General features: G+C 40.0%; 1 protein-coding gene across 1 annotated transcript; it reads left to right on the top strand.

Moving 5' to 3' along the window:
* Positions 1-317: 317 nt before the first annotated feature.
* Positions 318-25,027, top strand: wdr36 (WD repeat domain 36). Its single transcript, XM_035392119.1, has 23 exons — positions 318-744; positions 2,087-2,114; positions 2,742-2,842; positions 4,315-4,432; positions 5,077-5,209; positions 6,244-6,298; positions 7,449-7,581; positions 8,429-8,604; positions 9,373-9,493; positions 10,058-10,123; positions 12,527-12,610; positions 12,794-12,948; positions 13,173-13,287; positions 13,583-13,748; positions 14,348-14,456; positions 14,548-14,627; positions 15,190-15,297; positions 16,747-16,844; positions 18,834-18,976; positions 19,632-19,751; positions 19,997-20,078; positions 20,805-20,992; positions 24,577-25,027. The coding sequence occupies exons 1-23, from the start codon at positions 589-591 to the stop codon at positions 24,724-24,726; spliced, it is 2,685 nt and encodes an 894-aa protein (XP_035248010.1). The 5' UTR covers positions 318-588; the 3' UTR covers positions 24,727-25,027.
* Positions 25,028-26,790: the final 1,763 nt, after the last annotated feature.

Here is a 26,790-nt window from a genome sequence, read left to right as displayed (position 1 = left end):
TGGCATGCCGTCCCGCCAAGGCGTAAATTGGCAAAATGGTATTTCTGCCATAATGTGGCTTAGGATAAATCATCCTTCAATTAGAAATAATGAAAAACGACTGGTGTCTATAACAAACAGGGGCTCATTACCATAGGCTACAACACTTGTTACTACGGTTGGAACAGGGGCATACACAGTGGGTCAGAAACAGGAACTCCTATGGAAACCGAGTTTCCTTAGGAAGAATTACTAAGTAACACGCGCTTACTGCGAAAGCTCAGGATACTAATCAGTCCTCGGTTGCAGACCTAAGATCAGTTTAGCATCTACAATCCTGACCTTGGCCATTGAAAGTACAATTGTAATTCTGATCCAGGATCAGATGCTAAGGCGGGCAAACTCCTACGGCGACAACCAATTGACAGGAAGCAACACGACTCGTGCAGTTGTCTCGCTGAACTGTATTGAGTTGACCAGTTGGCTAGGTAGTTAGCAAAACTAATATCTTCATAAATCGTAACGATTTAACACATTACATTCTTAAAACTATTCGAGCCAGTAGTTAGCTACGTATCTAATTTGCATAGAAAACTACACAGACATACGATGTCTGCTGGTTATAAGAAAGGTAGTGCTATATTTTCTGGATTCAGGGCTCTAGGACTTTATTCAAACCATCTTTCACACGTGGTACGATACCATAAGAAACATCAAGAGTTCTACGTTGTAACGGCAGTGGGGAAATGCTTCCATACATACAATGTAAGTGCGTCACTTTAAAGAAAACATTGCAAAATGTATGCTAAATATATATTTGTTGAGCGTTAGCATGCATTGTTGGTATAGCGAACATGCTAGTCTGACTGATGTCCGTCTGGCAAGCCAGTTGGGTAAATTTGAGTTAGTTAGCTAGAATAGTCTGATTTGAAAATGGCCAATTCGCAAAGTTAGCTAGTAAAGCAGCGATGGACGATGTCAAACTAGCAACCAGTGTAGTCGTATTTTGCTTTTCAGCTAATTTACTTAGCTAACTAGGGTTGTCTATTAACAGTCCTCCTTAGTGTAGGTATAACGTTATGCATTATACCAAGTTAGATTAACTACCTAATTGGCTATCTAACTTGATACGAGATCATGACAGTCAGTCAGTTAATCTAGCTAGTTGTGTTAGCACACTTGCTGAAAAATCGTTGATGCCATTTATCTAATGCGAACTCATTTGTATTCATATATTCAACGTCATAGGATGGCGCCCATGTAGTTTTGCGGGTCTCTCCGTCCAAGTCAAGTCATTCAAATTTATATAGCACTTTTTCTGACCGAGTCAGCATTAACAGACATTGAGATGTACACACAGGTAGAGAAATACCCATGTGTACATATGAGTATAGTAAAAGAAAAAACAGTTTATTGTGGTTTAAAATAAGTAATTTAGAAACATAAAAAGCAATTTATTGTGGTTTAAAATAAGTAATTAAGTAAAAGAGACATAGAGATAAATAATAATAATAATAATAATAATAATAATACAAATAAATTAAAACAAGAATGGAGTTTCCCTACAGTTGTGTTTATATTCATGCACAACTTTATTGACTGTATACCACAACAATATTAGCACGGTGCATAGGCAAAATATCCTTATTTGTTTGATTACAATTGTAGCACCTGGTGCCTTGTGTGAATTTCATGATAACATCCTGGGAGTCATTTTGTGGGTATCTTTTGGCCTCTGCTCATTCTTGTCATTTGGCAGAGCTTTATACAAAATTATGTGCTGGACTGGAAGAATGAAACATTTTAACGTTTTGGAGGCATTGTGGTATTCAGTGGTCACATTTGTAAACTGACTAAGTCATAGGACGTTTGAAAACGGTTGATAACAGGCATGGTGGCTGTATGTTTGAAGGGCTAAAAAATTGACATAAAAATCAGATCATATTTTATCTTCGTCAGAATGTGTGATTAATAATTTTTGTGTTAATGAGTACTGTTTTCTTTCCTGTTTATTTAATTTTGTATGATGGCCTGTTTAATGTCAAAATAAAATGTCCATGGTTGATCTGAAAATGTGATGGCCTACTTTTTCTTTATCGTGTTGCAGGTCAAGAAACTTGGGATTGTGGCTGTCAGTAAGTGGCAATCAATGTTACATTACATTCATTAAACAGGAGCTCTTTTTCAGAGAAACCTACAATTAAGTGAATATAAGTGCATCCATCTGAATTATGTGAGCAGCAGTATCAGATGTGGCCAGTTCCAGAACAGCAGTGTTTTATGCAACATATGAGTACTGAATGGAAGCAACGCCAGCGAAGAACCATAATAGGAAGCATAGATTCATACAGCTACTGTTTATATTTGCTGATGAAGCATTTTCAGTGATTTGTTATGGCTCAAGAAATATAACAAAATGTATCCTTTTTAATTGAACTGAGGGGCCTATGTCAGACGTAGGTGAAACCACAGTGACAAGTGTTTAATTGCACTTGGCCTTTTACTTGCTCTGGTAACCCGTGTAGTTTGTTGTGATTTCACTGACCTATTGTTTTAGCTTGATCTAACCAGTGGATCTATTCACCTTATCTGGTCGTCCTATTGCCAACATTGCACAATTTAATACTTATAGCACCCTACTATATAAAAAGTGTGATTTTGTTATTATTATTATTATTATTTATTTATTTGTTGTGTATTTTTTGACATGCATAGATCAAAATAAATATTTGCTGATGCCAAAAATACTTTTTTGTTTTTAGGCAATGCGCTTCCTGAAGACATTGCTTACTTGGCTGCAGATCGAATGCTGGTCTTTGTTGCACATGGAGCTAGGGTAACTGCATTTGCAAAGAATAAAGAGGTAAATCCAAAGATACTTTTATAAGGATGTGGCACATACACATTTTGTGAACAGTATTTTATTTTATTCAGCAATTATCATAGTCTCCAAATGTACATAATCATGGGTCATAGTTTGCATAAATGTGCGCATGTTTTGATGATAAATGTAACATCACTGCTATTTTATCTTCCAAAATAAAATAATTATTTAAATTCTGAGTTGCATGTAACATTGATTCGGGTACACGCAATCTTATTTGGGCTTTGGTCTTGTCTTGGATATAGCCTACTCATGGCATTAGAAAAACCCAAAGGATCGTGCCTCTTCAAACCCTGTAACAAGTCTGACTTTGATTGCCCTTGTCTTTTCCATCCTGTTCCGTAGCTAACATAACAGATAGCATTACCTTTATATTTGGTATACACTTCTGCATATCCTGGCTGGGTCTGACTTCCTTCCATTAAAATTATAGGCAAAAATGAATAAAAGTTCAGAAAACATGGAGGGATTCAAGTGACACAGGTTTCTGCCTCTGTTAGGAAAGCTGACATGTGATGGCTGTTGGGATCTCTAATTATGAGTGGTTCAGGAATGGATCAACACTTGCCATTATTCATCTTGAACAAAACAAAAAGTATCTGAAATGCTTACAGTTAGCAGCCCCACTGAGTGGAATTGATTATAAAAAAGTAATGTTACTAGAAATTCTACAGAGATCCGTATTGAATTCATTGGAAAATATTTCATGCACCCACCAAATTTTTCATAACACATAAAAATAAATAAATAATTTGGTAAAATTAAATATTTATATGACTTTATTTGGCATAAATGTTTTTGGTTCTTGCTGAACTTTCTGCAGCATGCAAGTAGTTTTTTGCCCTCAGCGATGTTTGGTGAAACTTAATCCATAATGGATGAAGCATAATCCATTGCAACCAGTTACTTCCTCAGTGTCAATTACACATTATATTTTGCTAAACATCCATGTTAAAAGTTAAGTAGTTTCAGAATCCCCATTCATTGCAAATGGAAATAAGGTGCCCAATGTGTACTGCTAGTAAACTTCCCTTTGTAGAACTTCATTTATAAATCATGTTCTGTATGGCTTACATTTTCTATTCATTTGGCTTGCCATTGGGTGAGATTATTTCTGGGTATGTCTGGGTAAAGGAATATAACATCCTTTTGCTTAACTGAACTTTTGTGTTCCCCCTAGTCTTATTTTCAGTGGTCTTGATGCTTGAAGCGCGATGACGAAGATTTGGTTGGAACTGAAACATTTGTGTCATATCAAGTCGTATACATATTTTATATCATTGAGTGTGTACTGTATTTATATTTTGATTCTTTGTTAAGTCAACCCATGAAACAAATAACGTGGAACAATTTTGTTGTCAGTAGTATGAAGGGTTTTTCTTAATAAAGAGTGCTGAGCAAGGCAGCACCTATGAAGTGCAATGTGTAACGTGTCCCTGTTTAATCTTCAGGCTGTGCACACGTACGTTGGTCATGAAGCAGACGTTCATCTGTTGCTGCCATTTGGGGATCATGTGATCTCAGTGGACCGGGACAACACAGTCATCATTTGGGATGTTGACTCTGAAGGTTAGAGAGACTTGTTGCAGTGTTTGATTTGATAACATGCATGAGCCTACACAGGTGTAGTTATTTTCTCACTGCCAATGGTGTTTTGCAATTGCAATTTAAAACTGAAGTAAAAGTTAAAAAAAAACATTGGCTATCATAATAAAATAGCAATGACAGCTAGCTTGACCTACGGTGGTCCCTGTTCAGAACAGTGATAGACATGGAATTGTTTTCCCCCTTGCTGGTTCTGCCTACTTGCCTATGATGTTTTACTGCCTGTCTCTGTGCCAGTACCTGGCTGTAGTCCAAGCCCATCGCACTAGGATGTCCAAGCTTATCACCAGCTCTGTCTGATGGACTATTTAAATCATTGCGTTTTCTCAGAAAGAAAAACAACATATTTTTTCCGAAGAGGAAAACGTTAGCTGATCCAAAATATGATGAATCACTTTGATAATTAAGCTTGGTTGACGTGAATGTGTAATGAAGAATAATCGATCATCGATTCATCGTTAACATCCTTATTTGGTCGGTTAAAATATTGCTGTGCATGTTATTGAACAGTTTGTCCATTCATTTAACTGGGTCACACCTGCTTTTAAATGCTGATAAGCTTCTTCTCACTTCCATCTTAATCAAATTGGAAATATCTTTCTTCACAGAGGAATACCTGCAGATTACATTTGACAAAACAACATTTGAAGTGTCTGCCATAATGCACCCAAGCACCTACCTCAACAAAATCCTCCTGGGTAGCAGCCAAGGAGGGCTTCAGCTGTGGAACATCAAGTCAAAGTAAGATATTCCGTCATTTTGTTTCGTTGTGTGTAATGGCGTGGTTCATGCTCGACAGCTTTTCATTCTGCAAACTTATTAATTTGTTTTTCAACATGACTATAACAAGTTTGGAGCTGTTATTTGTACACACACATACACAGACGCATTGTTTTTTTGGGGGTAATGTTAAAATTCCATGACGTAGCACACAGGCACTTACTTAGCGAAAGCAATAAAGGGTGTGACTTACCTCAGCTGTGGACAGCAAGTGTTAGGAAGTGGAAAGGAAGATCTTGGGTAGGGATAGGTGTCATTTAGATTTTAACGATACTGATGCTAAAACGATATTTTTAAAACTGTACCAGTGCCTAAAAGATGCCTCAATGAACTTCTTTATAATAGAGCCAACAACAACATTGAATGTCCTTTTTGTTACAAAGGCAAATAAATTGATAAATGTAATTGTTTAAATGATGCTTTATACTTATAATTTGTCTTATAATAAGTTTCGCTTTTGGCATTTACCGAGTTTAACATTCGCTAGCTTGCTAACAGTACCTGCCATCACTGACCGAGTTGACAGAGTGAGTGTAACGTTAGCTCATGAAGGCGCGTGGCATCGAAAAGAGACCTAAATGTGTTGTGATTCTGTCCGGTAGGTACTGGTCGTATGGGGACTGGCACCATAGTGGAAATGGGTTTCGGTACCCAACCCTAATCTTGGGTGATGGTAGTGGTTGCCATTTTTAAAACAAAGTTTCCACGCCGCGTTCTGGTATCGTGTATGGGCCATCCCAGTGCCGACTCTCCGACGTCCCCGGAGGGCAATGCGCAGTGGGCTCTAGCTGTAGATAGGATGGTATACAGCTTATGTATTTTGTTAAAAAAGAAAAAAAAGTACAGCACTCGTATATTGTTCTTTACTTTCTGTTACTGATGTGCTTATGCAGTGTTTTAGGCTTTTTAAAGAATTGGACAGTTAAGGAATGTATTTTTTAATGTGATACAATAATTTCCTATGCGGTACTTTATTATTTTTTTTTTATTTTCAGTAAACTCTTATACAGCTTCAGTGGATGGGGATCTGGTGTAACTGCACTGCAACAGGTAAGGAAGGTTACTCTTAAAAAGAAATAAAGGTGACTAAAGCAGTAAAATCTAAACCTTTTCTTTTTACTTCTTTTCTTTGTCTGTGTTTGTACCACACTTGTGTGAAATATGTACTTGGAAATACTTTATCCTTTTAGGTTGTGTTTACACCGCCTGGTAAAAGAGGTATCAGATATGGGTCACGTTTAAAAGTAGAAAAAATAAAATAGGACATCGGCAAAAAATTGGAACGGGGCATCAAGACCTGAGGTGTAAACGTAGCCTTAGAAACCAGTAAAACAGATGCATATTGCAGAAAAATGTCATAAAAGTAAAACAAAAAAAAACTTATATGATATAACTTTTTGGCAGGTAATGTGTTTCTTTGATCCTTATCAAAGAACTGCTGGAGAGATTCTGCTAGCATCTAATGAATGAATGTGTATATTATAGGGGTCTGTTTGACATGTATAAATATGTGGGCTGTGATTTGACAGCTATGGTAGTAAAACCCACAGGATCCAAATTACAGGTGAAGTATTTCATCACCATGAAGTTGAGGTAATTCAGTTTTTGGCATTAGACAAGAATAGGCTCTGTAGGCTACTTCACTCTAAATAAACATTATTCTGTATTGGCATTTGAAAGCACTTTGGTGTGAGCCTGAAGAAAGAGGAAGGGAGTGTCTTGTTTCATAACGAGAATTAATCATATCCAGGTTGTGAAAGCTAAGTAGTGCCTTAGTCTGTAAAGGTCATGTTATTTGAAGTTTCCCACATTCATACTTGAGGTTTGACCACCTTATCCATTATCAGCTCTCTTTTCTATGACATACTTAGGAGTTGTCCATTTGGCAAACTTCCCAATCTTCCCAATCCCAGTCAGTTTACAGAGCAGTATACTTCGTTTATTTAATGATGGCGTCAATCGCTATGTCGCTATGTCCAGAAATGCAGCGACCTTTAGTGTTACGTTGCTGGTGGGAAGGTCAGACAGCTAGCATTACTAGAGTGCAGGGGTGTAAGGATGCATGAGTAGTATAGATTAACATTTTATATGTTTACAATATCTACCTCCTTTATATCTGTTTTATATGTTTACAATATCTACCTCCTTTATATCTGTTTTATATGTTTACAATATCTACCTCCTTTGTGTGGATTTTTAGACCCCAGCTGTGGATGTGGTTGGCGTGGGATTGACATCTGGTCACATCATCATACACAATATCAAGTATGATGAGTCACTGATGAAATTCCAGCAAGACTGGGGGCCCGTCACTGCTATATCTTTCCGAACAGGTGAATCCACATTTCTATGGCTACGTGGGTGTAGGGCTGGGCAATATATCAATATTATATCGATATCGTGATATGAGACTACATATCGTCTGAGATTTTGTATATCGTAATATCGCATAAGTGTTGTCTTTTCCTGGTTTTAAAGGCAGCATTACAGTAAAGTGATGTAATTTTCTGAACTTACCTGACTGTTGTTCTAGCTAGCTGTATTATTTGCCTTTACCCACTTAGTTATTACATAGGCATTACTGATGATTATTTATCAAAAATCTCATTGTGTAATTTTGTGAAAGTACCAATAGTCATCCCCACAATATTATCACAATATCGATATCGAGGTATTTGGTCAAAAATATTATGATATTTGATTTTGTCCATATCGCCCAGCCCTTCGTGGGTTTATGATATTTATCTGAAGAGGCTATATGGAATTTTGTTGTGCAACTAAGTTGTAGCTCCGTCTACCATTGTCTCTAAAGTGAATGTGCAGTCCTGCTGAGAACCATGTTTAATTACAGGTAAAACATGCGGCAATGCATTTTTGAGTATCTAAAAAAAAAAAAAATAATAAGTTAGATAGGTTTCTGTGTGGTGGACATTTGTGGCAGTCTTAAAATTCCTTACCTTGTTCTAACATTGCAGTTTTCACCATTTCTATACCTGTTCTCTGGAACAGGTAAAGGTTGGCCAGTATGTGTTTTTGGCATGTTCAACAATCACAAGTCAGAAGAACTCTGGCGAGGACTCTGTTTCTGCTTTTGGCAGCTGTAGACTATATAGTGGCTGTGGAATCATCACTGTCATAACCAGAACATTGTGTAATGTCTGTGTGTTATTACTCTACAAGACGGACATCCGATTATGGCTGTCGGCAGCCCTCTTGGGCACATTGGACTGTGGGACCTGGAAGACAAGAAGCTGATTGGTCAGATGAGAGATGCCCACAGCACAGCCATTGCTGGTCTGACTTTCTTACACTCCGAGCCTCTCCTCATCACCAATGGGGCTGACAACGCCATTCGGGTTTGTGTCCAACAGCATCTCAAGCTGATGTCGTTCTCCATCTAGATAAGGGTTCCAGCTCATTCTCCTTTTTTGATATGATTATTGTTTATGTCAGTCTGGTGTTTGTCCTGGCAACACCACATTAGAAATGCTTTTATTTTGTAGTAATGAAGCGGTACTTATTGGGCTCTCAGATGTTTAGTTGGAAAAGTGTTTGCTGTTGGTGTTAGAGCCTAATGGAGCCTAATATTAGAGATTAAAGTTAGCCACCCAAGGCAGGGTGGCCCGATATCTCTGTTTACTGCAGAATTACTGGTTCAACAATGGGGCAGGTTTCTGTAGACTGCAAGTTGTCTTCAGTGGGAGTCTTTCATCCCGTCTGTAATGCTGTGTCGACTTCTGTATGGAAAGTGGCTCGTGAGTGAGTGCATTCAACAGCTGTGCAATTTGTGTGGGTACAGCACAGCAGTGACTAGATGAAGAACTCTCAATTACAAATTAGGCATTTGAAAAACATCTTAAAAGATTGATTTAAAAAAAAATCATAAATTATTTATTGATGCAGCAGATGATGTTTTTATCACAGTGTAGCAATAGGATGGGCACAAACTGAACACAGGTGCCGAGAATACACAGGCTTGTAGAGTTAGCCATGGATTTCATCCTTTTGATATGTGAACAGTGTATTCATGAACAACTGTAATGCGGTGCAGCATGGCTTACCTCTAAGAACAGTGTATGATGTAATGATAAGCCTTAAGTCTGTTGTTATCATGGTTGAAACAGGTGTGGATATTCGATGCTCCAGGCGGTGGTGGGCGTTTGCTTCGGTGCCGAATGGGACATAGTGCCCCACCCACAAAAATTCAACACCACGGACAGAACGGACAGCAGATTCTCAGTGCAGGTGGGTGGCTGGAGATTTTTCCACTGTGTCCTAGTGGGAAAGAGTCACATTAAACCCCCCGGTCATCCAAAATGATAAGCCAATTACCTCAAGTTCTAACACTGTCACCTGCTGTATTCAATGTGGTTATTCGGACCATGGACATGTGGCAGTAGAATATAGTGATGTGCTTTATCATTGTTTTTGTCTTTGGAAAGTAGCCTTCAAGCCTGAAAAGTGCTGTTGTATCACCTGCACAAAAATGATAAATAATAAAATGGTGTGCAGCAGGGTTAGGCTAATAAAATGGATTGAAACCGATTATGTGAAAATGGGTTTGAACTTTTAATTGTGATCAATTTGTTATAACAGTATCCTTTGTCATTTGCTTAATGATGCTTGGTGTAACCTTGTCGAGCTGTATGCATAAATCCATAGATTTTTTTTAATCATCACACAAGCACTTTAAAATGAAAGGTGCAGTTGATGGAACAAATCTGACAAAGCAATTCAGTATTTGCCTTATTGCCATTGTCTCTCAACTTGGATGTGGTGTTTGTGCTTCTTTTTTCTACCCTCACATAGGCCAAGATGGAACATTACAGTCTTTCTCCACTGTTCATGAGAGGTTCAATAAGAGCTTGGGACACGGTGAGTTTCTTGTGTAAATCACTGGAGCATTCAAGCTTTCATGCAGAAATAATCTATTTAGGCTGAACTATTTGTGAGTGGCATAAGTGACTATAGGGGACAAGAGCCCATTAAAATGGAATAAAGTCTGCACAACTTAATCTTGGTTGCTGACAGAAGTGCACAGTCATTCATATTAGTGGGATTTAGTCATGCAAACCATGCCAAAAAAAGAAAATCACTGCAGTGAAGTGAGAAAAACTTAATATACGCACGTCCCACTGGCATGGCCAGAATGAGACAGTAAAAAAATATGTAGAATACCCACGCACTAGCAAAGCTCTATGTGGTTTATTCAAGATGCAGCGTTTCGACCAACTGGGTCTCAGGCTTTGGTTGAAATGTTGCTCCCTTGTAGTTTATTCAAGATGCATTTGCTAGTGCGGGTATTCTATGTATTTTTACACTGTAGTACAGTGCCTAGCCCTCCAAATCAGAGGCACTAATACTGTCATTTGTCTGGCTTAAGATTGGAGTGTTTGTTGATTTTTAAAGCAGTATAGAAATTATAGACGAATTACAGAAGTAACGGTAAGCCAAGGTCCACAAATACAATTCTGGAGTTGTATTTTCCAGTTGTTATTGAGTTGGGGCTTGGCTGCATTGTCTGCCACTGCTGGGTCAAACTGGAGAAAGAGTTAAGATGAACCGACCCCAGGAAAGTAAAATCCCAGCGTAGCTGGTGATTTCTGGAAGAGAGTGAAGGATGAGCCTTGGCTTATCTGCAGTGCAGGTTTCCAGGTTTCACACTGAGAGGCCATCTGGCCCAGCTGGGGCTGAACTAGAAGCCATGTATACATCGCTCATTATCATGTCTTGTCTTGCAAAGCCTTATATATCAAAAGAGGTCGAATAGTTGAATAGTTCTGAGATGAAAGTGGTGTAATCACCCATCGTAAAGGCTTTTTGACCGAACAATTTTTTTTCCACTTCTTGAAAATTCTAGCATTCATTTAGTTGTTCAAACAATGGAGTGAAATGCTGTATATTTACAGTTATGCCTCATGATTGACCGCATACAGCAGGTCACTCTTTCTTCTTACTCAGTTTATTGTTTGTGTATGCATTTGTTTAAATACACTGCCTTATTTGAATACTTATCTGCATGAAGCAGTCGGTGGTGTTCCCACCATGAGTGTGGCTCTGTTGTGCACAGCACCTGTTGCCATAACAGAATGTCCACTGACAGCCATATTTCAGGGCAGGAGCCGTGTAACTACAGTGGTTCTCAGCTGGGAATGTGCGCTATGAACGCGAAAGGCAAAAATACACCAATTCAAAAATTCCAAGCAGATTAGAGAAAAGAAATGGGCACTTATCAGTGAAAATTAACAGTGATGGTTACATCACAGCTTCCATGGCTTGGACAGACTTACTGGGTATCTGTCTAGCTAGCTGAGTAAATAGAATCAGAGGCTAACTCATATTCAGAAGGAAAGATCTACAAAGTTATGGGAAATCGAATAATGATTGAGCTCTAACTGAAACAAAATCATGTGTAGATCACATATCACGTGTAAATTACTACAAATGATGACCTCCATCTGTACATTAATGACAAGGTCTTGCTCCACAATGGAAAACGTGAAACTAAATCATCAACCTGTGCGGGAAATGCCAAAGCCATTTTTGAATTCTTATTTTTTTATTACTTTTAGGAAAGATGGTCATGCAATGTTTAATTTGCTTGTTTGAAGATTTTCATTTCAGTAAACGTATCCAAAAGGATGTGTATATTATTTGGTTCCAATTCAATGATTTGTGTTATATGTATTGTGTGCTGCTATGCATGTTAAATTATTGTCTGTTTGTACTTTAAAAAAACTCTGAAATGTGGATTTTTTGGGCCCTGTAAACCCTCCCTGCTGGCTTCATGCCAGTCTTTGATTTTTGGGGAATTGATGCTTCCGAGAATTCTCCGTGACATTAATATGAGGGAAAACTTAGATCCAGTTATGCAAAATGCATAATGCAGCTGGAATTTTGTCCTTCATGTTTTCGTGTTTTGCATCCTGTGCTAAATCTTACCGATAACAATCAACAGAGCTGTATGGCACATCACTGTTATCTCAAGTGTGAATCACATTCATAGGAAATCCCATCGCATTTCTGAGGTTTTATTGCTTTAGAATATTTCCATTCTGTTTGGTTGTTAGTTTTTACATATTACAGTTTCAAGTAAATCCTAATTGGCTGCTGCAACATAATTTAGCCATGTTTATGTTTTGTGAACTGGAAGATGAAATTGTGTTGAAAGAATTTTTATTTATTTTTGAATAGTATTATGAACAGGGAGGCATGGCAAGGTTATATCGACATGGAAGGAAGGTGTTGCTAATGTATGTTGAATATTTTTGTGAACAGGTTCAATAAACAAGAAGAAGTCCAAAAAGAAGGGGTTAAAGTACGATGCATTGAAACTTCCTGCTATTACCACCTTTGCATCAGGTAGGAGTGTGAGTTTATCTGCAGTACTGGTGTCAGAGAAAACACTGATTTGTGAAACATGATATTCATATTGCCAAAAAGCAAAACCTACGATACAAAGTATGTAGAAAGGAGATTGTTTATAAGTTTTTCTCTTGTTTTATGTGTGTGAATAAAAAAATAACCGTACATGATTTCATGTAGAAACTGCCCGTCAGAGTGACTGGGATGGCATCGTTGCCTGTCACCGTGGTTACGTCACTGCCACCTCTTGGAACTATCAGAAGACCTCCATGGGTGCCCACAAGCTGGAGCCAGAACGATTTGGAAAGAACCGTGCACTCAACGTCCACGCAACGGTCAGTGTGCTGGACCAAAGTCTCAGTTTCTGCTTTGTTGGGCAAAATAGGAACTGGTAAAATGTATGAATGGATTTTTAACATACATACAAAAACATGACTGGCATGTCGTGTATGTTACTTCGGCTTTTAAGATACATTCTGCTGTTTATGCTGGGTGTCGGCTGTTTTGAACACTGTTCCATTTCTTATATCAAGTATAATGAGAGCAGTTTTCTCCTCAGGCTGTGGATATCACATCGTGTGGGAATTTCGTGGTGGTTGCGCTCTCATCTGGACACATTGATGTGTACAACATGCAGTCTGGCTTCCACAGAGGTCACTATGGTCAGGACAAAGGTGAGTTCCTTTAAAGCTAGAGGGGCGATGAATACCCTAGTCCAGTAGCTATAATTATTTTCTCTCATTTCTTGCAGTGCTGCTATCTGTTAACGCCTGGTCTTCACTCATACAGATGCTAAATGGGAATAGCCTGCTTAATTGAAGTTTGAATGGCGTGTTGGCTCGTGGCTAGTAAAAACAATGTTACATTAGAGCATGAGTGAACTGAATGGCTGTCCATACAATATGCACCTCTCCCCGCAAACCTAAAGAAGGGTTTGTCCCCATCCCTGACCTTACCCCTGTCTCGCAGCCCACGACGGGCCAGTGCGTGGTGTAGCCGTGGACGGACTCAACCAGCTGACTGTAAGCGTTGGCGCCGACAAGCTGCTGAAGGTGTGGAAGTTTAAATCCAAGGAGCTGGTTCACTCGGCTGTTCTGAGCGCCTCTCCCGCAGCCAGCCTCCTGCATCGGGACAGGTGAGTGAACGTAGGAGTCTGGAAAAAAGCGACTGGGATTGGGGGGCTAAGTCACAGAAAGCCAAAGCTATCTCAACTTTCTTGGACCTCAATTTTTTAAATGTATTTTAAAGTGAAAACAAAAAAAGCAACAGACCCTGCTGTCCTTCATGAGCATCATTGGCCACCAGACCTGGGTCAAATACGTATTTGATTTTGATTCAGATACTTTTCTGTGCTTTATTGAGCTTGCCTGGTGTAATCGTGCCTGCCAATATGACCAGAAGGTGAGGTTTGCTCTTTTTGAGAGTATTTAATTGGTTACAATATCAGATCAGTAAAGCGTAGAAAAGTGTTTGAATCCAGAACAAATACGTATTTGACCCAGGTCTGTTGGCCACCCCTAGTCTGGGATTTATATTCAAGACGTATTTTCCATTTGTAACTTTTCATGTATGCTAACTTATAAAAATTTTATTTGTCATTATTTTGCCTTTAAGGGACTTTGTGATGCCCATGTATATGAAATGTGCTACAATAATAACAATAATAATAACATAAAGCAATGGTATAGCATTGATCTTTCTTATGTAAATGGTAATATGCTGTACTCCTTACAGTGGTATGCTGGCCATCTCTTTGGATGACTTTACGATCAACATCTTGGACATGGAGACGAGGAGGGTTGTTCGAAAGTTTTGTGGTCACCGGGGCCAGATCAATGACATGGTGAGGATTGAGTCAGGCCGGGCTTATCGGTATATATTCATGCAGATTCATAGTCCATTATTATTTCTGGTTTTTCCTCTTTTTTGTAAAGACTTTCAGCCCTGATGGCCGCTGGTTGATAACTGCCGCTATGGACTGCACCATTAGGACTTGGGACCTCCCCACTGGCTGGTAAGAACTAATATGTACTTTCTGTGGAACAAGTTCAACCCCTTAGAGAATCCCCTTTCGGTCAGTGTAGTTGCATGGGGAGGTTTGTCAACAGGAAAAACTGTTTGCTCTCCGGGTCAAAGTCCGAGTCTTTGAAGAGTCATGGGTGTGTGCTGCATTCGAGAGATCCCCTAAACAGAGTTATGCATGTATGAGGCCACAGACCCTATGCAGATAACGCCCTTCTGTCCTCATCACTAGATAGCCGTGCGAGACAAGGAAGTGGCCGAGATGTGATAAGTTCAGAACATGACCTGATAAGAACGCCACAATTATTCCCACATTGACTGCATTCTGACTTTTACCAGAATGATTTTTTTGATTTTTGATGATGACGTTTGTGTAGAGATTAAAACTTCATTTCAGACGTCAAGGGAAGGTCAAGCGTAGTTTGACTATACTAGTTAAATTTGTCATTCTTTAATTTGGAAAAAGACGCTTGGCCTTCGACGGAATCCCCCCCATGCATCTGCTGCGAGACGGCCCTCTCTTTCCCCTCAATCTGCCCTCAATCTCGTTTCAGCCTGGTGGACTGCTTCTTGGTAGATGCTGCAGTCATCAGTGTCACCATGTCTCCCACTGGGGATTTTCTGGCCTCCTCGCATGTAGACAGTCTCGGAATATACTTATGGTAAGAGTCACGCTACCGTCAATATCCAGGATAGCTTATGACACTGTAATGAGTGAGTCTGTGCCCGGGAGCGTCTGTATCCTTAAATGCCATTAAGGGTCCATTCGCTAACGCTCCCTGTTGGACCCCCTCCTTCATTACTGTTGGTTTTCAGGACGCTGTGTGTGCATGTGCACGAGAGAGAGAGAGACAAAGGGAGAGAGAATTTGCTGTGAAATGAGAGGTTCTGTTTGGCCCTTCTGAAATCTGTAATATTGGATGACCTTTGTAGATGGAAAAATGAGAAATGAATCTCTGCACAGTACAGCTGTTGAAATTGGGTTCAGGAAGTCCAGCACTGAATAATTTATAAACTGTGGCCAAGTGAATGCATTGCTGTAAAACAAAATATTGCTTGCACTTTACTAGGCTAGTTAAACTAATAAATAAAGCATATGTGTGTGCATATTTTTCTGAGCCCATTAATTCTTTATTATGTAAAGGCAGATGAATTGGATGGAAAAGTTCATTGAGGCAGATTTGTCTACACTAAGCATAAAGGACATTGTGCAACTCAGTAGGACAGAAGATTTTATTTTTGCACTTTATTTATTGTTTTGTTATTTTTTTTCCCATCATAAGCTTGTGTTTATTGTCTCATGCATGTACAAAGTGCCATAGTTTCTGTTAACAGTTGTCATTGTAGGTTTATTTATGAATTATTTACTGTTACTATTTGCATTTTTGTTTCTATTCTTGTTAATTTGAATTTCTTCACAGATTTCACCACAAAGCCAAGTACAGAAAAGACTTAACAATAAAAATGAATTGGAGGATAGGTCTTCATGGCCATGGAGGTCACAACCTGAAACACAGGCAGCTCTCAAACAGAGATACTGAAGTTCCTGTCTCCTTTTTTGATGGCTTTTGTCTTTGGCTTTCCTGGCAGGATTTTTATTGGGGAAGTGATGACTTCCATATAGCGTACACTCATATAGCGTACACTCTCCACACTCATAAGGCTTTGCACAACTTTATTAGCACGTGCACACTGCCTGCATCAGTCATGCAGTCCTGCATAACCCTCTGAGGGAATAACCCCTATGAGCAGCTTGTGACGTGCTCAGAACACACTGGAAGCACACATGCTAGTGGAAAGTTGTGGCAATGTATCTGGAAAATGTTTATGCAGCCAGTCAGTCCGGTCAGGTCTAGCATACCTGAAATATGGATGCTGGACCTCAGTTAGATGTATATTTGAAATGTGCTGCTTCCTGACAATTTAAAACTAGGCATGTTACGTACTGTAAATCACACGAAAGATGTGTTCTATATATCGGTCACAGTAAAATGGTTGAAGTATTTTAAACATTTCAGCCAGGTTTGATTAAGGCTGAGGATGTTTGGCCACGTCCTGGTGTCTGTTAAGAATGTTCAGTCACTGCGATGCATTTTTCCACTGTGTTGCAGGTCCAACAACACGCTGTGCTCCATGGTGTCTCTCCGGCCCCTGCCATCTGACTACGAGCCCACGGTGGTTACGCTGCCAGGTTCCTGCCCTGTAGAAGGTACCACCAGCCACTGCTGTCATAACTGCTCATGCCAGTGCTTGCCAATCGCATATGCACATGCACTGGCATTCTTAACAGTCTTACTTAACAGTGGCAATACTGCGTGTTAAAAGTGTTTGAGTGTTTGTTGCAATCTCAACACTTTAGTCTCTGGATCACTTAGAAGGCAGGGTGTGGGTGGGTCCAAATGCTTAGGTAAGAATGAATGAATACATTTTTTAATGAATGTTTTATTTCTGTACATTAACATAACTTGTCCTCTTCGTCAGTGCCCACATAACAGCCCATCTATATGTGGTTTAATATACCAGATGTAGTCCACGTGTGCACGTACGGCCAAATTAGTTTTAGTCTTTTGTAGCTAGTTTTGGGTGCAGATATAATACATTCTGCCCCAGAAACATGTTATTTATGTATCAAACAGGACCTTGACACACAGTATGCATGTCATCTACATAAGTCATCACAAGATCCACTTCTCTCCTATGCATTTAAGGGAGGATCACACAAACAACTGGAGGAGATATTATAATGTGGCTGATTATGTATTCTGTTGAATTTACTAAAGGTCACGCAATTATACAAGGGTTGTTTTTTTGCTGAGATCTGGCGTAAATTAAGGCGCAAGCAAGATGGAGACAGGTATAGGCATTGAAGATGCAATGAGAAAACCTTTACAGGAATCACACTATTTTAACTACCCAAGCAAGAAATCATGAAACAGTATAGATTAAGCGGCCACACAATAGTTAAGACTGGGTGTTTGTCACAGAAATATTGGCTGAAGTCACAGAACAGTCATCACAAATTTGTTAAAAATCACAAAAAACTAATAAAAGTGGCAGATAAAAGAGGCCATAGTGTAAAATAAAATTTTTATTTATTAAATTAAACCAATAGATCTCACGCACAGCAGTGGGAAATGATTGAATTAACCGGTGGAACTGTTGCAACAGTAACAAGAGCTTGAAGTTTCAAAAAATCAGTGGGCGTTTAGCTGTAATAAATAAAATATGAGTAAATGCATTGATAGGATGCTGCATTAAATTGCTTTTGTCTATTACAGAAAGAGCATGCTTTTGCCTTTAACAAAACATTTTTAGAAACAGAGCATGCTCAAATTGCATTACTTAAATAATAAAAGTTAGATTTGGTACGTATTAGTAGCCTACATTGCGAGGTCTGAGTCCTTGATGGAGAGCCTTTTGTCACTGACCTCAGCAACTGACTGCAGACTGCGTTATAATTACCATCCAAAACTTCTGAAAAATCATTAAAAGCACCAAAGATGAGGAAAGAGACGGAACTGCCAAAAAAAGAGACAAAAAGCATGGAATCAGTGACAACTGTGTCTTCTGCAGGAAAACGCCTGGCCATAGAATTAATTACTCTTCTGGGAGAAATAAACGATGATGTTTTGTCCTGCACTGACCGTAGTGCTGGATACGCTCTTATGTTGCACCAGAGGATACTTCAATTTCCCCACGTCCAGTAAAGATATTGAATTCGCTGAACAGTTTTTGGAACTGCACATTTTAAGCTCTGCTACTCTGATTGCACAATCAGCTGTGGCCTCACTAAATAAGGTGGTAATTGGCCCATCAGGCCACATTTTACACTGTAAGTTATGTCCTTTTTTTCAAGTTATTTATCACCATCGTTTTCATTTCACAAGAAAGTGTGAAGTTGTGGTTTACCCCAAATATCTACGGCCCATTTTTGTGATGTCTTGTATCAAGCTAATATTCACTGTTTTGGAAGTACATCTGTTTTAAGTTCCAATGCACTAAAGAAAGCGATTCCTGAAATCCAGCCTGTTCCGCTTAGGCTGCTCAATCATCCCCTTCACATCCCCCAAACTGTTGTTCTATGTAGCGATGATATGGAAAAGCTGTGGCTGTTTGTTTCTGTGGAGTATATTAAAAAAGAAGTGCTGCACTGTTGCCATGCGCAGAGATAAGTGAAGACTCTGGTGTTTGTGTGCAGATGATGAAGATGATGAGGAGGACTCGCCCAGCGAAGAGATGATCGAATACGTATCTCCAGAACAGCTTGATGAACGTTTGGTGACACTGTCTCTACTGCCTGACTCCAGATGGAAGAACCTGCTCCACCTGGACATCATCAAGGTGTGTGACTGAGTGAGAATCAGTACAACTGTAATTTTCTAGTATGTCCACCAATTGTAGACAAATAAATAACGGACTCCTTTCAAAATAGTGTAAATGGTGCCATCCTGTGGACATTTGAGATATTGTGCCCTCATCTTACACTAAATGCATGTTCAGGAGGAAACACTTTAGCATGATATGACAATTGCTCATTTCTATCCAGTCCATAATTGCAGTAAATTTTGTGATTTTATTGCAGTTTTCTTTTTTTGAATCAAAGCCATCTGAGCTCAAATCATAGGTGTAGGTTCGGTGTCTGCCATCCTGCCACAAATCGACATGCTGTATCAGACAGCTTTTACATGCCAATTAATTCCAGTATTGTTTAGATTCAGAAAACTGAGGAGCTTGATTTGTCATTTTCGTACACACGGTTTACTTACTAAATTGACGCCGGAATGGAACACTTTCCCTCAGGCACATCTTCAAGTACTTACTGCGATTTACCAATAATTCTCATTTTGAAAAGTCTAAAATATGTTAACATAAAATTCTGTGATTCACTAGTAATATTCCAGCTAAAAACACTGGTTTCATTTCACAGGCACTTTGTACTAAACAAGCATTGTTTCAGTATGTTCCTTTGCAGTGAGCAGTTGTGTTGTTTCCATAGAAACGCAATAAGCCGAAGCAGCCCCCCAAAGTGGCCAAGGCCGCCCCCTTTTTCATCCCCACAGTGGCCGGTCTGGTGCCACAGTTTGCCGTCTCCGAGGGTAACAGTGCGGAAGACCAGGTGAGAACTCTCAGTTTGACTCGGCATCAGTTTGTTTGGTGAGACCAAGGCCCTGCTTGGAACAGTCTGCATGTGGCACTTTGAAGGTCACCAGACATTCAAGAGGTATCATTTTTATCGGACCCCATGATTTCCAGCTCTAACATAATGCAAGATCTACTGTAAATAACGCAGAGTATTTATTGACATACCTAAGGCGCATTTGTGTGGATGAAAAAGTCATTGATTTCTCTTTCACTTTGTAGTCGAAAGTTGTGAATTTTGGAGTGCTGGCACAAAAATCAAGTTTCTATGTCAAGCTTGAGGAGGCGTGTATCAGCAACGACTGTAAGTAACTGGTATTTTACTGCATTTATTTGATGCACCCGATTTACTACATTTATTTGATTATAAAAATGTAAATGTGTTTGTGACACTCAGTCACATAATTGCTGAGGGGGTGTCTTCATTTTGTAGGCAGTGTTAGGAGCTGTTAGGGGACATGTGCAGCTGAAGCACTGCTTCTCTGTGAGGCGATGCGCTCTATGGACCAAAATCAAATTCTGACCTTGTCAGTGCCTACTGGCTGAGAGTCTAGAGTAGCACTGCAGGATTGGCCATAGTGTCCCTGGGAAGAGTGTGCTTTATTCTGCAGGGAATTCTGTGCCTCATTGGGCAACAGCGACCCCTCTGGTTTATCTGGAACGTGCTGTCTTAAGACCTCCAATCCTGCAGAATAGTGGCTGCATGGGTCAGCTGGGGGACCGCGGGGTGAAAACAAGCAGTGGCTGGTTACCAGTGTTTTGGAGTAGCGTGATGTGCTAGCAGGTGTCAGTCATTGTCCATTTCATGCCGAATCAAAATTTGTGATGAAAGAAAAGTGTTAAATCATATCACTTACACATCATTAATGAGGTTTCCATAGGACAGCGTTTTTCTGTTTTACTCCTTCCACCCTGAGGTGCGTGATTTCAGTTTCTGTTCTATTCGAGCTGTTAATTGTGTTCTGCAGAGCTGTTTGCTGAGTATGCATCTCTATTAGACAGCCCCTGATGGTTGCCTTCTTTGTTTCAGACGCAGCCCCCGTGCAGCTGCTGAAGGGGATGGGCCCCTCGGCCATTGACTCAGAGCTGCGGGGCCTGGCTCCTGATGTGGGCGGGGCTGTGGAAGTAATGCAGAGCTTCCTGAGGATGGTGGGCAGCATGCTGGACTCTAAGCGGGACTTTGATCTGGCGCAGGCCTACCTGGCTCTCTTCCTCAAGGTACTGACTTGTGAATTCAGTATGGAAATGTTAGCAAGTGAGGAATTATGCCTTCCAGCTGGAGCTGTCCATAGAGTTTATTAGGGGCCACTTTTGTATTTGTAAATTTTTTTTTTTCCACTGTTATTATTTTTCCACCATTGGAGTCTATGGCAGCCCCTAGAACCTATTGGTGGTTTTTTGTGAAATTTGGCACATAGATAGAGGACAGTCCAAGGTATCACCTCACTATATTTAGGGTGGTCAGTTCATTGGCTCCTCTAGTGCCACTAACAGGCCAGAGTTGGACTTAAACTTTTGGCTGCTACTTTTCAACCATTTGGCCTCGAGCCATCAGTTCGACGCAGCCACCCCTGTCAATTTCTGCCATATTGGATTTTTCGCCATTTTTTAAAATGGAAAACACATTTTAAACAACTCCTCCTAGACTGTTGACCAGATCCCCACACAATTTGGCTGTACCTTAAGAGTTTTACAGCTCATCTGGTAGTGCTCTATAGTGCCACACGTGCGCTTTTCAAATGGCCAAATCTCTTATCCTGTTTTGCTTGCATAGATAAAACATGGCTTGTTTTCTTCCTCTTGGGGAAAAAAAAAACTTTCCCTTGGCAGCATTCTGGTGAATAATCACAAACGGGTAGTGAGGTGTAATTCCTGCACGCTTGTTAGTATCACAGTGAAATTTCAAATATATCTTTGGCTAGGCCCTTGGTGCACAGACAGAACTGGGCAAACTCAGTAGTGCCATCTAGTTGCTAAAACCCAATTAGCCGTATGTCTGGCTCCATCGATCCTGCATCAGTGAAACATGAAAAAAATGAGCATGTCAGAGCCTGGATAGCAAAAGTATGTTGAAGGCGTCATTATACCCAGTGAGTATACGTTTTGGCCGTCATAGTTCTTGGCCCTTTCATTGCTGTTTACTGCTATATTTTATTTTTCTGGCATGTTATGTTCTTTGTACGTCGGTAAACCCTTGATAAAATTCACCACAGTGAATTCACAGAAGTAACCAGGAGGTGGCAGTGGAACAAAAGTGTACTGTTGGCCTTGTAGTTGCCATCAGATTTGTTAGTATTCAGTGCTTTGCGTAAGGATACAGCATAAAGGTTTCAGAGTTAGGCATGTTTTGCACGTTTATGCATCAAAAACGGTTATTACTGGCAGTTTTAGGAAAGCCTTTTCTGTTAGGCATTGGATTCAAATGTCCTGCTGGAACTAAGAATGCAACACAACAAAGAAATAGCTTTTCTTTTAAACTGAATGAGCTCATAAAACTCATTTCAATCTAAGAATGGAAAAATAAATTTTAATTAAGGACCTGTGGGGTTTCTGGAATCCATGCCATCTTTACCATTATCATTGTTTTTATGGAGGCAAATGAAGTGGCTAAATGCGGTCTATGCGGTGAGCACACTCCAGTGCGACTGCAAGGGGAGATTGATGTGGGATGCTATAGTAAGTCAGCAGAAGGTGGGGCCTACTTAATCCTGATGTGGGTAGAAAGCACAGGATATCGGTTATTGCTCAGGTCCTGAAAGATTGTTAATGGCTCTGGTGTGCACATTCGTTTCAATAAAATGGGAAGGCTAAGGTATTCAGCTATGAACAGGTGGGAGGAGTCAATATATGCATAGTAAATGTATGAGGCAGAGAGGCACACGCCAGGGAGAGACCGCTTGATTACACGAGAAAGGAAGAACTGGGCACAGATCCGTCCTTCTGTTGAAGAGCTTGGCTTCACTCGAGAGCCCATCCTACTCCTGCCGCCAGCTCCTCCCCCTGGAATATTCCTGCGCTTCTGTCGTGTCTCCCTGCCCTCGTTGGACCCCTCATCCTTTCAAATACTATGCCGCGGGGCATGTTCTCTCTCCCACGAGCGAAGCGCTGCCTGAATCGCCTCAGTAAAACATCCATGTTTTAGAAATATACCGAATTAAAAAGAAAAAATGTATTCTGTGTGAATCGCTCTGGATAAGAGTGTCTGTTAAATATCAAAATGAAATATGTGGAGCGCTCACGTTCACTTTGCACATACACATTTCCTTCACTGGTTCCCAGGCGGAGCCAGTGCGCGCTTAAGAAGTCCAAAGCTATTCCACATCTGTCTCCAGTTCATCGTGTCCTCAGCGCGAGCCGTCCTTATCCTTTTACGTCATCATGCGGTACCTCCCATTTCTGACCCTGTGCCTTACATTCCAACTGTTAATGAGTATTCAGCTGGAGGCTCATTTGCAGGTTGTGCTGTGGCTCACAGTTCTGACATGCTGCTCTGCTCTAAGGATGTCTGCAGTGCCTGTAATTAATTAATCAGCTGCTGTGTAACCATGAAAGTGGGCAAGGTGTGGCTGACATTATAAATAATGAACTTACGCTGCCAAAATCTCTCCCCGAATTAATTTGAAAATGATACCGTTGCAATTGATTTGCGTCAGTTCATTTCATATTCATTTCCCCCTCCAATCTCAGAATGCTGAGGCAGCACCTGCTTACACTACGAAAAGCTGTGATAGGTCTGATAAAGTTAATGTGGTATAATTACCATTTATTTGCCGGATTAATTAACAGTACTGATTACCAAATAAAACATTCTAAATTAATGCCAACTGAAATATTGTAGTTGATCTTCACACTCTTCACGTAGTCTTTACTTTTTCTCTTGACTTTTTATTTTATGGCCCAACCAGGATTTTTACAGCACATGTCCTAAGGAAAGGATTCAATACATACATTTTGATGGCTTTATTTGTAAAATTGCAGCACTTTTAAAATGTTCACTTAAAATGTTTCAAGAGAACATTTTTATCTGCCATTGTTCAGTATCAATATTTTATTGCACTCAAAATAAAAACAGGCTTGTCATGTTGCATCGTTGCTCTATGTTGGTGAAGTTTAATTCCTACAAATGTTGTGACAGCATGAAGTACACTGACTGAAATAACAATTGTTTTAAGATCAAAGATCTCACAAATAGAATTCATTTGAATATATTTTTAGGTAGTCACTCAGAACCGCATAGCTGTATTCCACACACATCTGGTACAGTAAACATTGTGGAGAAGCATCATACTGAAAGCTAATTAGTTCAGTGTTAGAACCACTGTTGGGGAAAGGAAGGAACTGCTGTGTTTACCAAAGATATGACCATGGGAAAGTCTGTGTATATAAAATAACACTAATTATTACACTGTAGTAAAGCAAAATTTCCTTCAGAGGACCTTTTCTGTTTTTAATGGCCCCAGTAAACAGATTTTAATTTACAAGACCAGTTTTCATGCTGGGGCTGGTCTGTCTGTGCAGTTCAATGTTGAAGCCTCAGGAAAGCTTGCCTTAAAAGCTCTACTTGCGTGCAACCTTAGTTTAATGTCGCCAGAAATAACAGACCAAGCTTTTCTGCCATTCGCTTACAGCCAGCACTGCTTAATAGGCATACAGAAGCTGCACTCTTGTAAAGTGAACATAAGCGATTCAAGGGCTCAAACCCTAGCATGACCGCACCAGACCTTCACCGTCCATATGAAAACATGCTGTCAGCACTATGTGCTTCCTTTGTTCTGAGATGTTGCCTTTTTCTCTCTGTACAGCTGCACCTGCGGATGATCTCACAGGAACCAGAGCTCATGGGAGAGGCGTGGAAAGTGTCTGAGAGGCTGAAGGAGACGTGGACCAACATGCAGACGATGTTCAATCAGAGCTTGTGCTTGCTGGCGTACACAAAAAGTGCATTATTATGATATATTCCTTTTTCATGTGCTGTGTTATTATCACAAAGTATGCTATGATAAGTAGGGCAAGCCACCAAGTTGGATGGTTTTACATGACATTTTTATGTTTGCGCACACACACAGCAAATAATTTGAATAAGGAATGCTTGTGGCCAGGCTGTCATTGATGAACATACTTCATCTCTATGATTGTGGGTTTAAACTTTTCTAGATTATGATTGTTTCTATTGTGTTGTCATCGTTCTCTGTAACGGTTGTCAATGATCTGTGTGGCATTTGTTCATTTTATGAAAAACTTAATCTCAAATGAGTTACATCTCAACTGTTTTTTGTTTGTCACACTGTACACAGCTCGTCCTCCCAATGACATTCGCGGCTTTCTTCTCTGTTGAGCTTCGCAGCAGTTATCAGTTATCGGACTGCAGTTCAAGTTTTGCCTTCAACCCAGACAGCTTGGTTGACAGGATTCTTAAGTAGACATCACCGCGATTGTTCTCATCCCTCTCACTTGTAATGATGGTTTCCGTTTGCTGTCTTTGTGCGCCCGTCTGTCTGTCTTGCTGGCATGAGTGGGTGAGATTTCCGTAACAGTAGGGGGCAAGGAAAATGGACAGAACCAAGTTTGGCAGTTTTCAAACCAGGCTTTACAGCAACATGTCCTCCCAATAGTAGAAATATAACAACAGCAAACACAGGGTGCCGTTTAATTCAGCTTGGTAAAGCCGTGTGTCTGGTCTCCACACTTGATATGTGAAGGTAAACGGCGTAAAATGCACTGCTGGGGAAAGAAACACTCTTCTTGATACGCTATTTTTGATACTTGCTTTTTGAATTGCACCCTTTAAAAGATCAGGTCCTAGACAGGTTCACACAAGGATACGATTCTGTTCCCGCTCTGACACCTCTGTGCCTTACACGTATTCTTCTCAACAAAGAATGCAGTCAAACAACAGTGTTGAAATTTTAAAAAGTATCATTTCTGTGAGTCATAATTTATATCACAGATCTTAATGTGTATTTGAAAAACAGACATATTGTGATGGTAGGTGTACAGCAGACTTCCATTTGTTGACCTTGAGAAGCTTCACGCAGTGCTGAGAAACAGATTATTTAATACTGTTGCATTCATCAGAAGATTCAGAAATGTACAATTTTGAGATAAATTCTTGTTACATTATTGTTGCATATTTGTTGTGACTAATGTCTTGACGGGGCATCGAGATAGAGAGGCAATGGAGTGAAAGGCTAACGTGCCAATATACAGGGGACATGACATGTTGCGGATGTATTTGGCCTAGTTCCCTGGCACAGTGCTGTTTTTTGGCTCCTGGTGGGCTGTGAGCTAACGTCCTCAAGCCCACCTTTGCTCAGACGCTTTTCTGTCGTTGGTAGTATCTTTGAAAAGCTTATCTTGATAAAAATATGAAAAAATAAGGACCTTTACTCACTATTTGGAATACTGTATATGCTATGCAAAACTCACCTTATCCTTTCAATCTAATCTGATCAGATGATGATGGTGTAGTTGTAATTGTGTGTTGTGTGAGTACATGATCATCTCCCACGCTATACCTTGGACCAGAGGAATATCAAACAAACCTGCTCAGAATTGAAGGCAATTTCCATTGTTCCCATCTCTAAAAGTATTCCTCAAAAAACAAAATTTTTATGTCAGCATGTTTAAATGGTCTATACACAGAAGTTCATATTTTAATATCCAGAAGTAAATGGTGAACACTTTTGATATAAAAGGAGGGGATCTTCAGCAGTGGATTGGGTTCCAGGAGGGAAGCCATGTCAGGGCAAACAAAGAGAATGCTTCAGCTGCTAGCTGCTTTCTTGCAGCATCTGCTCTCCCTCCTGAAGACTGTGAGCCACTGCTTGAGAGAGCCATCATTGTGTAATCCCTGAAAGGATTCTCAAGACTGTCTCCCATTTGTTTCTCTGAAAACAGTTCATGGGTGGTGCAGTCTATTTATAATCTTCATACGAGAGACTTGTAAAAGCTGTAAACAAAGCTGTGGAAACAGGCCTGACATTAGAAGGTGCAAATGCTGGTAAATTAATGTGAAT

This window comes from Anguilla anguilla, chromosome 14 (assembly GCF_013347855.1).
Source record: "Anguilla anguilla isolate fAngAng1 chromosome 14, fAngAng1.pri, whole genome shotgun sequence".
Classification (NCBI taxonomy): Eukaryota; Metazoa; Chordata; class Actinopteri; order Anguilliformes; family Anguillidae; genus Anguilla; species Anguilla anguilla.
This window is presented reverse-complemented; position numbering and strand designations above follow the sequence as displayed.